General features: G+C 49.0%; 5 protein-coding genes across 5 annotated transcripts; 2 read left to right on the top strand and 3 right to left on the bottom strand.

Moving 5' to 3' along the window:
• Positions 1–149: 149 nt before the first annotated feature.
• Positions 150–2,298, bottom strand: AFUA_2G09930 (S-adenosylmethionine-dependent methyltransferase). Its single transcript, XM_750233.2, has 4 exons — positions 1,916–2,298; positions 1,664–1,860; positions 1,406–1,567; positions 150–1,344 (listed from the first exon to the last, which is right to left on the bottom strand). The coding sequence occupies exons 2-4, from the start codon at positions 1,731–1,733 to the stop codon at positions 593–595; spliced, it is 984 nt and encodes a 327-aa protein (XP_755326.1). The 5' UTR covers positions 1,734–1,860; positions 1,916–2,298; the 3' UTR covers positions 150–592.
• A 329-nt stretch (positions 2,299–2,627) lies between these two features.
• AFUA_2G09920 (uncharacterized protein) lies at positions 2,628–2,970 on the bottom strand (the record flags this gene model as incomplete). The annotated part of the gene is made up of 2 exons (XM_750232.1): positions 2,628–2,789; positions 2,827–2,970. 2 exons carry the CDS (start codon positions 2,968–2,970, stop codon positions 2,628–2,630), a joined length of 306 nt encoding a protein of 101 aa, XP_755325.1.
• Positions 2,971–3,209: 239 nt separating this feature from the next.
• On the top strand, positions 3,210–5,539 carry faa4 (long-chain fatty acid-CoA ligase FAA1; the record flags this gene model as incomplete). The annotated part of the gene is made up of 5 exons (XM_750231.1): positions 3,210–3,649; positions 3,710–3,735; positions 3,799–4,194; positions 4,256–5,400; positions 5,453–5,539. 5 exons carry the CDS (start codon positions 3,210–3,212, stop codon positions 5,537–5,539), a joined length of 2,094 nt encoding a protein of 697 aa, XP_755324.1.
• Positions 5,540–5,633: 94 nt separating this feature from the next.
• On the top strand, positions 5,634–7,513 carry AFUA_2G09900 (uncharacterized protein; the record flags this gene model as incomplete). Its single annotated transcript, XM_077804142.1, has 3 exons — positions 5,634–5,784; positions 6,029–6,143; positions 6,207–7,513. The coding sequence occupies 3 exons, from the start codon at positions 5,634–5,636 to the stop codon at positions 6,394–6,396; spliced, it is 456 nt and encodes a 151-aa protein (XP_077660305.1). The 3' UTR covers positions 6,397–7,513.
• Positions 7,514–8,265: 752 nt separating this feature from the next.
• AFUA_2G09890 (uncharacterized protein) lies at positions 8,266–14,274 on the bottom strand. Its single transcript, XM_077804141.1, has 6 exons — positions 13,351–14,274; positions 12,454–12,850; positions 11,756–11,978; positions 11,238–11,281; positions 11,044–11,140; positions 8,266–10,970 (listed from the first exon to the last, which is right to left on the bottom strand). The coding sequence occupies exons 2-6, from the start codon at positions 12,461–12,463 to the stop codon at positions 9,344–9,346; spliced, it is 2,001 nt and encodes a 666-aa protein (XP_077660304.1). The 5' UTR covers positions 12,464–12,850; positions 13,351–14,274; the 3' UTR covers positions 8,266–9,343.
• Positions 14,275–16,531: the final 2,257 nt, after the last annotated feature.

The following is a 16,531-nucleotide window of genomic DNA, read 5'->3' as shown; positions in this document are numbered from 1 at the left end:
TGATCCCAACAATGTTGCAGACGAATTGGTCCGCTGGCACTTTTGACAGTCTGTTCTGGCAAACATGAAGGGTACTGGGGAGCCCATCTGGGAGCACGACTGCCCCCGGGAACAGATGTAATGAGAAAGATAACCCAGGGGGCCAAATCCAGCACAGATAACGGAAGTAGAGCTCTATATTCAACTTCGGGGATCTCAAAGAAAAAAAAAACCCAAGAATTGTACATTGATAGTAAGTTAAGTTCAGGGAGTGACGAAGTGGAGAGCTTTACACGCTTGACAGAAACGGAATGCGTCTTCTTACACAACATAAGGCGCGGATATCTTATCCAAGGCCATGATGTTATAGCTGGCTAATGACAAGATATGCATACCCTCCCGGTTCCACCAGGTATGCCACCGGCTACTCAATTTATCCGACTGACACGCGGGTGATTTTTGGCCGGTAGGTAAAACCTTCTTCCAGTCTGCAGGATATTCTGGAACTGTATCTAGGTCCCTGATGGGCTAAACTTTGTATGTCCTCTGTAGAAATGACTTCTCAGAAATTAAGTGAAAATGACATACCAGCTCTGCCAGGCTCTTCAAGAGCCTACGTAGCATCTCTCAACAGTAAAAGATGGACTACATAGCCTGTGCCCGACCTGAGGCCTTCACCCAGCGCCTCATCGCTCAGTCGCCACACTCGAAACACCCTCAGGGTCTCCCGCAGCCACGCCTCAAAGACATCTGGAGACCGCTGCTGTTGCGCGATAATGCAGATCGTCGGGGGCCAGCTCGCTCGCCGCCCGGCCGCATGAACCGGCCTTAAGCGACAGAAATCAGCGCACGTGCGCACAAAGGGGGCAACAAGCGCCTCGTTGTAGATACAATCGCACGATAGGAGGAGATCGAACCCTTTATCGTCCCCTTCCTCATCGTCACAGTCATGGTCATCGTCCCCCTTGAGCCCGATACTATCTTTCAACGACGCCGGAACATCCAGTTCCCAATCCAACGCGGCAAAAGTGATATTGGATGACCCTTGCTCGTCTTGCTTACGCGGCGGTTTCTGATGTCCCGTCGCCCGTTTCTTGCTCTTGCCCTTTGTCTGAGCTTTCGTGGTAGTCGGTGTTGCGGCGCTGTTGTTTTCGATGTTCTCACGGAAAAGTCGATGCACGTATTCCTGGTCTGTTGCAACGTAGTGCCGTATTGACGGGCCGAGAGCGAGCGCTATCAGGCCTGAGATGCCGCAGCCCAGCTCAACGACCGTCGATGAGGAGGTCAGGAGAGAGTGTTTCCAGAGAGGGTTTGATGGAGAGTCTGCGATCCATTCTGCGAAGGCGGGGGTGATTTTCCAAAGGACTGGGATGGATTAGCTAGCTGATTGGTTTCGGAGCTGGGGTCTGATAAAGGGAAGGTCTACCTGCACCTGTTGTGCCTCCTGCTCGAGATGAGGAGAGGAGGGTGGGAGATTGGCTGATCGAGTAGTCCTGACCGTGGATGGTCACGTCCACGGTTGGCGCACGGGAGTCGACGAAGCCTAGGTTCGCGGAGGGGATGTCTCTTGAGAATAGGAGGAAGGATTCTGGAGAGGATTAATCCTTGTCTTTTTCCTTTTTAGAAAAAAAAAAGATAATCTGTTTTTCTATATACTATGGCGCAACTACCAACCAGTACATACCCTCTTCAGCATCTTCCACCTCCTCGCCAACAGACGAGAGAAAATTATTTAGAACCTCTGTCTGATCCATACTACCTTGCTGAGTATTACTCTGTGCAAGCAGTTCAGTCACAATCTAGGAATAAAGCCTAGGCATAAAGTTCCTGCAGGTGAGCTCCGAGGATCGAGCCCCGAACTGTTCTCTAGCGAGGTAGCACCTACGCAAAATTAGCCCGCTGTTGTGTCAAGGATAAACGGCGTAGCGCCATGCACCCTGTGTATCAGAATTTTCTTGGTTATTGTTATATCTCAGAGCTTGTGACTTCTGAGAATGCACGCTTCGAGGATAATGATCATGAAAGAGAAAAAAGATTTACATAGTTTTCAACGCATTGAAGCCATACAGAAAGAAGAACCATTGATTGGTCCAAGGGCCAAAATCTCTGATATCTGGGGTAAGAGAGCTCTATGTCACGGGACCAGGGCTGTGCCACAGCGTGACCAGTTGTCATCTGCTCAGTTCCTGCGAACCTTTGTCCGGGAACGAATGAAAAGCATAAAGGAGTGTCTACCAAGCCTCCAGGTTGCCTAGATTGCCTACTGCCCAGATTTATGGCTTGAAAGGTCGAACTTTTTTGAGTCACTCATTGTGTTGGGCAAAAGTCCCAACAAAAGGAGTCTACCGGTCAAGGATCGTCGGAACTGAGCTTTCCCCGTAAGAGAGCTCACTTCGACATAGTAACCGCGACGGACGGAGGTATCTGAGCAGACGTGAGACAGCGAGGAAACTAGAGCGTCTGATGCTTGTCGTGAACTAAATTAATTATCCACTTGTTAATCTCAATCCATGATCAGAAGCGATCTGTTCGGCTGTATTGAAGCTCGAACCGCGGCATAGCTCCCAGCAAACAGTTACAGTGCATGCAACTTCGGACCTTCCTGACTTGGGCTTGCTCAATCAGTGTCATGGTGAAAATATCCAGAGTTAAAAGGAGCTGAGGATCGATAGAATCAAGAGAGAAAACGCAACGTGGATCAAACTGCTTTGTTGTTTTTTTGCTTGTTGCTGTTGCTGTCCCTGTAGCGTCATAGTAGCGAGGACCGCAGCTTGGGCCGCCCCCGTCGAGAAAGCCCAGCCACGAACACTCTTTAGGTTCTGACTTCATCCGCAGCAACTCGCTCACCTGCGCGGCTTCATCCTCCTCTCCCCTCTCTTTCTTCCCAGACCCAGACTTTCCCCTCTTGGACTTCTTGAGTGTCTTGCGCTGCGCTTTGTCCCTATATATTTCTGATCCCCTCTCCACTCCTCCTCGGTCCTTCTTCGGCATCCCCCCTCTCGCGTTTAACGTGAATCTCCAATCTGTACGTCTTGGAACGCTTTTGAGGATCCGCAATCCACCACCTACACTTCTATTTCTGTAGGATTATTCTTCGAATATATCCTGTGAGGTTGCGGTGATTGTGGTGATTGTAATAGCTGCTGACAGGTTCGGTCGATCAAACAGGAGCTATCAGTACCTTTTTCTTTTTCATACAGCTCCCCGGATCTTCGTGATCGCAGTTCAAGATGTCGAAGCGAGACATCCACCTCCAACCACGGATGTCCAAGAAGCCTCCATTCACAGTGGAGGCTTCTGGCTACGAGCCCGTACCGGGTGAGACCATCCCTCGTAGATTGCCACAGGCCAAGGACAACCTCATCCTACGGCCCGCGGAGGACGTCGCAACTACCTACGATGTTTTCAGACGGTCCGCGCGTGTGTTCGGTAACGCAAAGGCCGTCGGTACTCGTCGCCTTATCAAAACCCATGTGGAGAACAAGAAGGTCAAGAAGATTGTCGACGGTGTGGAGCAGGAGGTCGAAAAGAAGTGGACATATTTTGAGATGAGCGGTTATACCTACAAGAGCTTCGTTGAATACGAACGCCTTGCCCTGGAATTGGGTTGTGGGTTGCGCAAGCTGGGATTGGAGAAGGATAATAAGATTCACCTCTACGGCGCAACAAGGTGGGCTTTACCAGCGGTCTTTATAACAGAGGAATGATTGCTGACATATACCTTTTCAAGTGCACATTGGCTGGCCATGTCACACGGTTCGTTCACTGTTCCAGCAGCCCCTGCATAAGTCATTCACTAATATACTTGAATCCAAACAGGGGCTGCATCTCAATCAATGACCATCGTTACTGCGTACGACACGCTTGGGGAGGAGGGACTGAAGCACTCGCTGGTGCAGACGTCGAGTCTTGCTATCTTCCTTGACCCCGGTCTTATCCATTCTCTTGCCAATGTTCTCAGCGATGTTAAGTCTATCAAGCACGTCATCTACAACACCGACCAGGAAGTTAAGCAGGAGGATCTGGACAAGCTCAAGGCTGATTTCGACTACTTGAACATCATGAGCATTGAGGACTTGCGCAAACTGGGAGAGGAGAACCCTGTCGAACCAGTTCCCCCGTCTCCCGAGGATCTCTGCTGCATTATGTACACCTCCGGTTCCACGGGTCCACCAAAGGGTGTGCCTCTGATGCACAAGAATGTCATTGCTGCGAGTAAGTTAGCTGATTTGATGATATATTGCGGCTCGGCGAAGTTAACGTGTCTCTCCTACAGCTGCTGGTATCAATGCGATTGTTGGCCCTTACATTGGACCCTCCGATGCTCTGCTTACCTACCTTCCTCAAGCGCACATCCTGGAGTTCATGTTTGAGAACCTCTGCTTGTTCTGGGGTGGCACAATGGGTTACGGAAACCCCCGGACTCTGTCGGATACCTCGATGCGCAACAGCAAGGGCGATATCCGCGAATTCAAGCCGACGATTCTCGTGGGTGTCCCGGCTGTCTGGGAGTCCGTCAAGAAGGGTGTGCTCAACAACTTGAACAAGGCCAGCTTCCTCGTAAGGGGCCTGTTCTGGGGCGCAATGACTGCAAAAAACTTCCTGTTGACAAATGGATTCCCGGGAGCCAGCACGAGTGCTTCCATTCTGGATGCCGTTGTTTTCCGTAAGTTGAAGGAAGCTACCGGTGGTAGACTGCGTATCGTAATGAACGGGGGTGGCCCGGTCTCTAAGGAGACGCAGAAGTTCCTCTCTATGGCCATTGCCCCCATGATCAGCGGCTACGGTTTGACCGAGACCTCCGCTATGGGCGCTCTCAACGACCCCATGGCCTGGAACCCGGATGCCCTGGGTGAAATTCCGGGATGCATTGAAATCAAGCTGGTTGATTTCCCGGATGCCGGCTACTTCACCAAGAACGATCCGCCTCAGGGAGAAATCCTCATCCGCGGTGGTAGTGTGACTTCGTACTATTGGGACAATGAGGAAGAGACCAAGGCCGCCTTTACCGAGGACGGCTGGTTCAGGACCGGTGATATTGGCGAGTTTGACAAGAACGGGCATCTGAAGATCATTGACCGCAAGAAGAACCTGGTCAAGACGCTCAACGGCGAATACATCGCTTTGGAGAAGCTCGAGTCTGTATATCGCTCCTCGCCCGTGGTTGGCAACATCTGTGTTTATGCCGCCGAGGACCAGGACAAGCCTGTTGCCATCATTGTGCCCGTTGAGGTCGCCTTGAAGAAGATCGCCAGTGAGAATGGCATTGAGGGTGACAGCGTCGAGTCGCTGGTTCACAATGAGAAATTGAAGTCCATTGTCCTCAAGCAGCTCCAGAGCGCCGGCAAGGCTGGCGGTCTCAGGGGTATTGAGGTCATCAATGGCGTTGTGTTATCTGATGAGGAATGGACACCTCAGAATGTAAGTCTTACCCACCCTCCTCTTCAAAACTACGAGCTGACCATATACCCAGGGTTACATGACTGCGGCCCAGAAATTGCAGCGCAAGAAGATCATCAACAAGTTCAGGGCCGACATCGACCGTGCCTATGGCAAATAGTAGGAGGTGGATGACTGATGAATTTATTTCTTTGCTTTGTTTCCTCCCTAATTAATGTAGAAACTTATTTTTACTGGTCCGTCTGTAGCACACTATGTTGGTGTTCATGTCATTTTCTTCGCCTGTTCTGAGTCGCCGCTTTCGCACCTCGGGAACCTGCGTCTGTTACGATTCCCTGGTAGTTGACAGCAAAGCGTTTAAGCGATATGGTGTCTTGTTCCCTACTGATGAAGCGCTACTGCTCTGTTGGACAGGTCGAGCCTGGTCCTAGGGTTGATACTACTAGGTGCGCATCTAGGTTATTGACATAGGCTCTCGACCTTATCGGCTGAATTAACGCCTCCCGTTCAGTGCGACCAAGGCCCCGGTAATGGTAATAGTAATGAGGTCTTTCTAAGGTACTGTAGGACTATTAACGATGCCTGATTGCCTGAGGCAGAAAGGTTTTCACGCTATGCCGAAAATAGTAAGCCTGGAGCCCGACTATAGCCGGGTGGGTACCCGTACGCTCCGCGACCAACTTCCAGCTATCGAAGAGTCAAGGATTTAAAACGAGAGCCAAAGGCGAAGGCGCAGCTCAGCAATCCACAATGAGTCTCTGGAGGTACGCAGTGCAGCAGACATTAGCACGCCCGTACAGCTACAAGACTAACACTGGCTGGTACAGCTCCTACCGCTCCCTCACCCCCAAGACGCGGGCCCTCTTTGGCGTCGGCCTCATGGCCTGGGCATCTCTCGGGCTGTGGTTCTCGCCGCAGATCGAAAACGCGATGGGGATGGTTCCCAGCGCCGAAGAAAAAGAGGAGCTGGAGAGGAAATTGGCGCTTCGGGTGTCGCGCGTTGAGAAGGGGAATTAGCCTGCTCGAATGTCGACATTGGAAGATATTGATTTCAGGGCCATGGATAGTTCGAACACTGACTGCGGCCTCAAGCAGTCAGATAACTCTAATTTGACTTATCTACGTGGATCACGATGATATACTGAGGAATATAGCCTGGCTGCTGGTTTCTTGGGGGGTAAAGGGAAAGAGGTTATCGGCAGCGGACACCAGAATACCAAGAACAGAATACAGCCCGACTACGTGTACGTGTGCGCTGCTCGCCATCACGGGTGATCATCTCTGGATCACGTGGCATCAAGCGCCAGGAGCTTGTTTGGCTAAGCGGCACAACATTCGCAAGCCGTTTCGTGCAACAACGGGGTACTGGTGCGGAGATTTGGGATGAGACCGAACGGGACAAAGGTAGTTGGGAATCAAACAGAGAGGAAGGCGCCGTCGTGAGTCTTAATCCATTGTTTTATGGCCATTGGTAAAGGACAAGGGGATACGTGGAGGAACTGCTAGACTGGTTAGTTAGCGAAGCACCAGGTATGGACAACGCAACGAAAATTGCCAGTTGGCTAGAGAACTGCACAGATCACGGCCATTGCCCATTTCTTGTCCTACACTCTGGGATATGCCACGATGCATCGACTCGGTCATCAGCTAAGTCCACACATGGTTGAGACGAGGACCGTGATGTCATCCCCCGACGTGATTGTATGTCAATACTCGTCTAGAAGCAAGATACCCTGTATGGAAACGCCCGAGAATGAAGCGGAGAGGTGGCACACACGCAGATTGAACGCTGGATGCAACCGTTGCACTGGGATCCTGGCGCCCATCTGCTGATCGTAGTAAAAATATTGAGTGCTTTGCCCTGCTTCCCCAGCCTGCAGGAGCAACGATGGAAGAACAGGAATGGCGTGGGAGCTGGAATGGCTGGGAGCGCCTGCTTAATTATCGTGGAGAAAAGATTCCTGAGTCACTCTTGCACGACCACCACGCACGTCCCCCTGTACCGCATGCATATTGTGGCTTCGAGATTGAATCTTCCACAGACTGTATCTAGCCTCGGATTGGGGGTGGTTTTTTCATCAGTGAGGGATACGTTGACCGTATTTAGGCTCGGGCCTTGGGTGACAGGCTTCAGAGCTAAGGTAAACATCAGGAGAGGAATTCTCGTATGTCCTAATTCTCTACAATACAGTACACGTCTTTCTGGTACATAGAAATTGATGTGACTGCAAGGACTGGAATGTACGAGTCATGCTCATTGTCAATCCTTAATGCTATGGATTCAGTAGAAGCATAACTTCAAAAGTGCATAAATTGACAGCAAGGTGACAAAGGTCATATCCTGTGTTGCACCAAGCTAATCTACGGCTGTCTCGTCGATCATGATCGCCCTAGAGTGCACTAAAGACAACCCACATACAGTAGTACTCCAGAGTGGTCTTGTTAGTTTCATTAGCGCCTATTTCATTCTTGGGGCTACTTACTCCATATTCTTAGGTAGACTATGTACTTCTGAATGATTTCCTACCCCGTACTCTGTACTTATTTGGAATCCTGCAGCTTCCCTTTCATCGATGTTTCTATATCCTGAGCCCCCATCCTTAGTCTGAATCAAACCGTACGCCATACTCCAGTAGGGACAAAGGAAAGGCGAGGTTTGACAACGAAGCAGCGCAACCAAAAAGGGGGCAGGCTTCTCGAGAGGCTTGAGCGAGGCGCCTCGCCCAAAGAGGTTGTTGCTACTTGCTTCCAGGCTCCAATTTCTCTCTCTCTCTTTTTTTTTTTTTTCCCCTCTCTCTTTGTTGTGTCCTGTATGGACTATGGAGTACGCCATATTTAGCTAGATACCTAAAGGCAGACTAGACACACCGCTGCGGCCCTGCATGTCGATCATAGCATGTATCTATTGGCCGCCTTCTTCTGGATGTGACTTACTCTTCTACATACCACTAGAAAGAAGCGGTGACTCTCGGAGCAACCCAGGGTAGACAGCAGCTCAGTCGCATGTGTCTCATTCGCCTATCTCGACACTCACGCAAGGTTCAGACTCGTAGGGAACTGGGTCGCACAGGTAACAGGCAGAAAGTGACAGCGGAACGGCCCCTAAAGCAATCACAACAGGAGCAAACGGACGTATCGGAGAAAATACAAGGCTTTTGACAGGGTGCGAATCTCATGATAAATTGCACAAGGTTTGGAGTCAATTGATCCTTTTCCCTTGCCAATGTCACTGTCCTTTTGGAGGTGCTCCTGCTCCGTATTGGGGTTTCTCTGATGTCTGATCCTGTTGATCCTTGGATTGTGTCTCTTCTCTCTACATCAAATGCACACTGGACAACTATGTGGTAGGAAGCAAGGTGGCGCCTCTAATTTCTCAAACGGGTGATTGGTTGCATGATTGACTCCTTTCTGTACTGTGGCTGCTTGTGCCCTGCAGAGCGCGGATGTACTCGGTGAATCATGACACATTCCCAACGTCAAACGAACACCGGCGACAATGTGGATATTGCGAAGAGACATGGTTTGGTACATCATCATTCCACTATCTTCTTTGCCCAGAAAATTCAAGCCTTCCTTTCCTTTTATCCTTCCGGAGGAGACGGAACTGTAAGCTAGAAGAAACACAAAGTGTGAAAGTAAACCAAGAAAAGTAGCCATTTAGAAGAATTGGATACGTGGCAAATATCAAGTCAGACGCTAACTTGTCATGCGATTTCTCGCTCTGGTGATGGATGTGCTGTCGATCAACTCAATTTGTCGGTCTACTGCTCGTGCGGATGTGAGTCGTCCAAACTGTGCGGACATTGTCTAGGTCGAACCTCGACGGTAGAAATTGCCAAAAAGGTAAATGTAAATCTCGAAACTAAGACGCTTACAACTTTAAGAGGGAAATAAAAAAGCTGCAAAAATGAGAGGGAGAAGGGAGGAAACCTAGGGCAGGCGAGCCGCGCTCCCACCGCTAGTGCTAAGCGCGGAGACTCTGCGAGTTCGAAAATCGGCAATAAGGAGTGTCACTGTTTGAACGAGAGGGGACGAGGGGGTCATAGCCCCTGGATGTAGGGATATGTTGAAGCTGCGGCGTCAGCCGAGTGGGATGTTTCAGAAAATGCGAGTGTTCACTGGCGTCGCTCGTGAATAACGATGTCATTGAGTCAAACGACTCGGGATAGCTGTTGCCGGACTCCTCACTCCCCCTAGACAGTGTATCACACTCAAATGGCGGTAAATGCGTGCGGAAAGGGTTGTCGGGTTTACGGTCAAGGAGACCGAAACCACCGTCGGCGTACCCGTCTATGCTTGACGGGCTTTTGATGGTGCCTATCGAATCCATGGGATCATTTAGAATCCCTATATCAAATGCAGACGACGAGGATGACGAGATGTGTGGACTTTCGCTCAATGGTGATGGCTCCGCCATGTGTTGATACTCCGCTCGACCGTAATGAGACCCTCCGCGTGAAGAGGGATCGAACGACATCATCAGATGCGATCGCGCACCTGGTAACAGGCCTGCAGGCACACTGCTATCCCCATAGCCGCCATTACCACCTTCCGGACCCATGCTCGTCGAACTATCCCGTCGACCGTCCTTGTAATGACCTGGGGAACGACCCCGTACGACCATGGGATGTGAAAGTTTTCTAGCGACCTTCATCCACTGCGTCTCACTCCCGTTGTTAGGATTCGTAATCTCCGCATATAGCTCGACAACCAAGTTGTAGTACTGCTGTTGCGCCCGGCGCTTGCCGTTGTTCGCTGTCGCCTTCTGGAACTGAATACGCTCGAATGTGTGCTGCGTCGGCGGCTGTGACTGCTGCGGAGCTCCGGTGTATGAAGAACTGTAGTCCATCGACAATGCGGCCGATTGAGAGTTCAGCGCAAACGCGTGCTGCCCACCACCACTATTCGCTGCGCCGTGATTGAGAAGCAGTGGCGGCGGCGGCTGGCAAGGTTGCAAAACGACTTTCCCCGGCTTCCTTTCGGATTGTTTGTCACGTTTCGGAGTGTGTTGAACCAACTCTCGAGTCTCACCGTACTGTGCATTTACAACTGCCGATATGCACATGGAAAACTTTAGGATGCGCTCCGTCGTCTGATCAGAAAGCTTCAGGTAAAGAGGAGCACGCGTCCATGGATGTAAGGAAAACGAGCAGGAGACTGAGAAATAGTTCCGCCGATAGCAGGTCCATTTATCGTCCACTTGAAAGAAACCTTTATGTATCTTGGCGTGAATATCTGGTTTGATCGCTTGACTCCCTGCTACTATCGGCAAGAGTATATCAGTCTCATGGAAGGGAGGTGCGTCCGCTACTGGCTGGGGTAAGCGCTGTTGGGAGTCCATGTAAATATTCCCAGTCTGTCCGAAGAACAGATTGTGGGGGGCATCAAACGAGTGATCGAGGCCCCGTGGAGTACTTGTATACGAAGAAATTCTCGACATTTCGCTCAGACTCGATAGGGAAGGACAAGTACTTCCCCGTTGAAGAGTGTACTGAGCTGCGTAGTTCTCATGGCGACCTAGGATCGAAGAAGAACTAGAAAGGCCCTGTCCTTGAGACTGAAGAGCGGACGACAACCCGGGCGGCGGCTGACTAGGAGGACTGGTCAGTATCATCAATATCGCTTCGACGGATGGGGTATTAACAGGCAAAAGGCTAGACCTACAGTGCAGGCACACGTTGTGGCCGAAAGTCCGGCATTCTCTCGTATGGCGAGCTGGTTGAATGTGAATAGATAGAGCCTGATGCAGGAGAAAATGGCCCTGAAATGAGGCATACAGCATTAGCGAGAGCCGTTATAGCAGATTGTTATTCCATAAAAAGAGAGTTTTCTTGTTTCGAAGCAAAAAAGAGACATACCGGAGCATGGATCAGAATGGTTCATAAGAGGAGATGCCCCAAAGCTGAAAGGAGCAAGCCTGGTCAGCAAAAAGACCGAGTCTTAATTTGGTACCAAACGCTGCGTCTTCAACTGGGGGGCAGAAAGGCAAACGAAGTGAACAAAATAAGATAACGCCTCATCCTGGAAGCCACTGCGTATATAAGAGACTCGATCTCAGAGTTGATGGGAGGGCTTTCTGCGACAGCATGATGAAGACATCAAATAAGACCAGCAAGGAACAGCATCCAGAGGCATGCAAGTCAAATGTGCCCAAGTAAAGAATTTCAAAAAGAAAAAAAAAGAAAGAAAAGGAAAAAGAAAAAAAAATATAAGTAAAGAAATAAAAAAAAAGGAAAATGGAATCTGATGAAAACCAGCAGAGGGGCAAAAGAAGCAAGCATATAGTGTCTGGACGTACTGTACATTGTGACTAGTACCAGGCAGGCAAGCGGGCCAAGTGGAGCAAAAGAGTCGTCTGAATTGAAAGACAACTTACGCTACATCCTGCATTGCAGACTGTTGTGTGCTGTACCTCAAGCCGTTGGTGGCAGGGATTGAGACTGACTGCGCTAGGGAAGGGCCAATAGCACCGTTTCGTCGGCGGTTGTCCTCATCGTCCATCGAAAAGCCGGTAGGGCCAGCAAATTGTCGTGGTGCCCCGGTATAATCGCTGTCGCTGGTGACAGATCCCTCCAGGAACGGGCTCTGCAAAAGGGTTGCTGGCGGACAGAATAAGGGTCAGAGACGGAAGTACAACACAAGCAGGACATGCCATGGTATAAAAACAGGACAAAGAAATAATACATTTTTGAAATTTAGAAAAAATAGTAGGTAGCAAAAAGATAAAGAATAAAAAACGAAGAAAACAAAAAAAAAATAAAATTGGAAACACTAAAGGAGGGATTGCTCAAGCTTCGCCTTGTCCGAAACAGGCGACATCCCTGTCGCCAAGGATCATGGTAAGGCTTCATACTGTTCACTACTCCCACGATAAAAGATTTTGCAGCACGTTGTAGCAAGAGCGAGGTCAATTGGGATAGCAATGAACAGAAAAGATCGCGTGCCATCGGGGGCTAAGTCCTCCACGACATATACACTGGTTACTGGAGCGGCATATCGGACAAGTAAAAGATCGCACCAAACAAGTGAAGATGCAAGGTCATATAATGGGCAAGGAGAAGAGACTAAACTTACAATGATTCATTTGTCAGATTCCCAGGTACCTGCCGTTGTCGGTTTTGGTCCTCTGAGTTGATAGACGTCTGGTTGCCGCCAGGATTTTCCCGAATTGAGCAGCACTCTAGTAACTCGAGTATCGAAGCACTATGCTTTCAAAGACGTGAATAAGGGTCTGATCACGTTAACAGAATATAGGCAGCCTGGAGATTGTTCTCCTGTTATCAACTTGCGAGTATTGCAGCTAGGGAGATCTTTTCCGAATACCCGTCGAACGGAAGGGACTCGAATTGGCAACAAGGCTTCCGGTATTATCAGCGAGGAAACAAGCCAGTCAAAGACTGGTTGTTTATTCCCAGCGGGATGATGGATTATCAAAATGTCTGCGACTTTTCCTGTTAATCGGAGGTTTTCCCTGGAACATGTAAGCTTGGCCTTGAACTGACTGCTATGGATGTCAAGGTTGCAAATTGATAGAAAGGTGAGATGGGTTTTGGAGAGTGTTTTGGGGAATCCAAGGCGAACAGAAACTTGGAGAAAGACGATAATAGAACACCATAGGAATAGAGATTGATACGACAGTAGCCAACCAGAAACTCGCTTCTCGGACGAAGTGCATGCATTCTCGTTCAAGATTGATATGATCTTTCGGCTGCTTTGACTGTCTTCTGGGACTGCATTGTATTTGCTCAAGGAAGACATCGCTTCTTCCCTGGGCAGCCATACATGATGGGAAAAGATATTTTTCCCATCGTCCGCAGACACAATAGTAAAAAGGAGGCAAGGCATCGAGTCGGCTGCATATTGGTGGAGATATCCACAAGTCCACAAGAGAAAGCAGATATTGGACAAGATAATAAACGAAATAAAAAGGGAAAAAAAAGGCGAAGAGTAAGATACGAAATATGGACTTACTCATTCAGTAGATGCTCGGTTGCATGAACAAAATGGCCGGTATGAATAGAACTTCTCCCTGCGAATGTTGAGTGCTTAAGCTGCGCGCATACGTAGACCAGTTGTCGCACTGTTCGTTCTGTCCACGTCGACAAAGGCGGTTGTCAGACTGGAGCCATCCAGTTCTCAACCTCTCACACAGCAAGATGGAGTAGTCCAAGCGAATTTCGCAACGAATAGATCGAAGATTCAGGGTTGTTCTTCTAAGCTAACTTCCGAACCATTCAGTGGACGTTAACGATGACCGAGATTGGACGCCTATGACCGCGGACTTGAGGGACAAGCTCGATAGATATTCGATTCTGGATACTAGGTCAAAGATGCTTTGCGCATGCCATTTGTTTTCCTAGGCCTAGATACCCACCCAAGAGCGCACGATGCCCGTTTCTCGGTTTCTTTCTAGCCTGGCCCCTGTGTCCAATAACAATCCTGGTAGGCATGCGGCGGAGTCTCTGCAGAATCTTCGTTGCGTACAAGGCTAAATGGCCTCAAGTTGCTGGATTAAGCTTGCGGCCGAGGAGTGTTCTCGCCACGAGATCGTGGTAAATTGACAGTCATGCCAGGGTTAACAACATTGGTTGTAACCGAACGAAGGAAACTACAATGGCTGGTGGCAGTAGGAAGGGGTCCAACCGTACTCTCTTGACTTTTCAGATGCTTTCTTTCTTTTCTTTTTCTTTTTTTTGTCCTTTCTGCCTTTCTCCCTGAAGCACTTGTTCTCTTTCTATTATCCTTTTTGCAAGTCCTCCGACGAGTACTCTCATGTCATTTCCGCAGCCCTGTTCTTCTTGTTCTGTACGGGACGAAGCAATATTTTTCGATAAAGAACATTGTTGCATTATCTCATAGCGTGCATGTAAAGTTGGCCACTGTCAGCAGAACAGGTGCCATTGGCCAATCTGCACGTTACATCTCTCTGGTCCAAGCCCCAGGCAGACTTCAAGCTGCACAAACAACTGAGTAGTTCCAAGTTAAGGGTACCCTAAAGTTGTCAAAACCTGACTGGACGCTTAGTTTGGTGGAATCATCTAAATAGAGTAATTGTAGTCAAATCAGCTGTTCTTAGCGTCAAAATCTGGCAAGCGGCAGGGTGCATCAGAGCAGGGAAAGAATAAAAAATAAAAGTAAGATGGAACTAGAGAATTAGTAGCGTAGATCATCAACCCGGATATCCCGTGCAGACCCCAGTCGCATGATGGGGCCCTGGTGTCGAACTACTGGGCCTAGTCAATCATAAGGGGCCAATAACTGTGGGAGTTGCAAAGGACGGTTCTTTGTGAAGCGCAGCAACGCTTGACGAGGGGAGGTTACGCTCATGGCGAGTTCTCACGGTTCTAGTCTCCCGGTGGAGACGATTGAAAATCTCTTAAAAGAAAAGCTGTCCCCTACACTCTAGTACACTAGAGTCTAGGGCACTTTTCGAGGCACGAGTAGGTTTTGCATGAATGAGAGATCAGGCGATCGGCGGTCCGATCGAAAATCACTGTTGGCTGTTTGCTCACCGACACACAGCACCAAAATAGATATGCAGTGTGCACAAGCTACCATAGAATCTGGAATGGTAAGAATGGGGTGCTAATGTCGAGCTGAACAGGCATCCAATGACCGAAGGCCGGCTGCTTTTCCATCGGCAGCTCCCGGGACAAGGTACTTTGGTTTTGAAAGGGTATGGACAGTGGAGGGATCCATGACGCGGAAAGAAATGACCCATAAAGACTGCATACGCACAGAGTGCACAGCATGTTTTTCCAGAAATTCGAACATCTGGCCCACCAACAAGGGAACGAGACAGAAGAGAGTCACTCGGCGTATTGTCGAAGGGTATTACGGGCAATCACCCTGGATGCTATGAAGTGACCACACACACTGCTTTTTTTTTTAATGAGGGATCATCTGGTGGCTGAATGATCATCAGGCATGTAGGAAGCTAGTTGGTTCGAATGCAATTTTCATCGTGTTGGAGCGGATGGCAAGGTCATTTCATTGGTCGAGTGTCAGGATTTGAGATTACTTGGTTTGGGGACCAGGCTGCGATAATTATGGAGGGGTGGGAAGGATGTTGTGCAGGACGATTGTCCCTGGACGAATCCCATAGTAACATTGTACCTAGTACAAGGGAGACTGGAAGAGGAGGTGGGGAAGAGGTTGCATCCTCCAAGCAGGGGAAACACTTTAGGAATTGTCATTGGGGGAGTTCTCAATAATATTAATAATTAGAGCCGAGAACACATGGTTCTTGTGAATCACTCACATTCTGACCTATTCCAAGCAAAGAAGATCTGAGACTTGGTGGTGGTGATGATGATAATGATAGTTTAACCAGATGTTGATGACGATAATAATGACGAGTATGATGGTGCTGTAGGTTGCTTGCTGAATGGAGGAAAACGAAAGAGCAAGTAAACCTGACTGGCCTGTTGTCTCCCACAAGATCTCAAGGCTGCTGTCCTGACTTCATCCAGCAGCTCAACGGAACGAGGGGGCTGAATGTGTGGTCTGCAGTGGACTACTAACTACTTCCGGTTAGTCAACTAGTAGTTTGCTATTTTTTTTAAAACTTCTTATAAATAATCAAGAATTCATGGACCACGAACTAACAAAGAGAACAGGCTACTGATCACTGTAGACCAGCCCTGATTAAGGTGCCATGGCACGTGTATCAGGAGAAAGTAAACCAAGATTACCGTACCTCCCTGGTACCTAGTAAATACTAGCTTGGACGGATGATACCTACCTAGGTACCTATCTAGTATCCAAAGGTAAATACGGAGTACGGAGTACCTTGTCTCTCCCGAACACCCATGACATGATCAGCGTCTTCTCTGAATTCCACGCTGATTATGTCTTCATTGCAAGCAATCATCATGACCTCATCTAGTCCTATTTCGAAAAACCCTGCAATTCATCTATGCTAGTGGTAAGATTGTTCCAGGCGTCTTCGTACGGTCTTTTTCTCCTTGAGTTGGCATCACCATATCCTTTCTGATGGATATATCCTTTCTTCTCCACTGGTCATAAGCGCCAAGAGTTGAGAACTTATTCTTGACTTTCAGGATTTCGGAGGCTTGATAGCTGACACATCCTGGTAGCCACTCTATTGCTCTAGTGCCCACACTAATTATGGAGATGAGAGAATTTTAAG

This window comes from Aspergillus fumigatus, chromosome 2, assembly GCF_000002655.1.
Source record: "Aspergillus fumigatus Af293 chromosome 2, whole genome shotgun sequence".
Taxonomy (NCBI): domain Eukaryota; kingdom Fungi; phylum Ascomycota; class Eurotiomycetes; order Eurotiales; family Aspergillaceae; genus Aspergillus; species Aspergillus fumigatus.
This window is presented reverse-complemented; position numbering and strand designations above follow the sequence as displayed.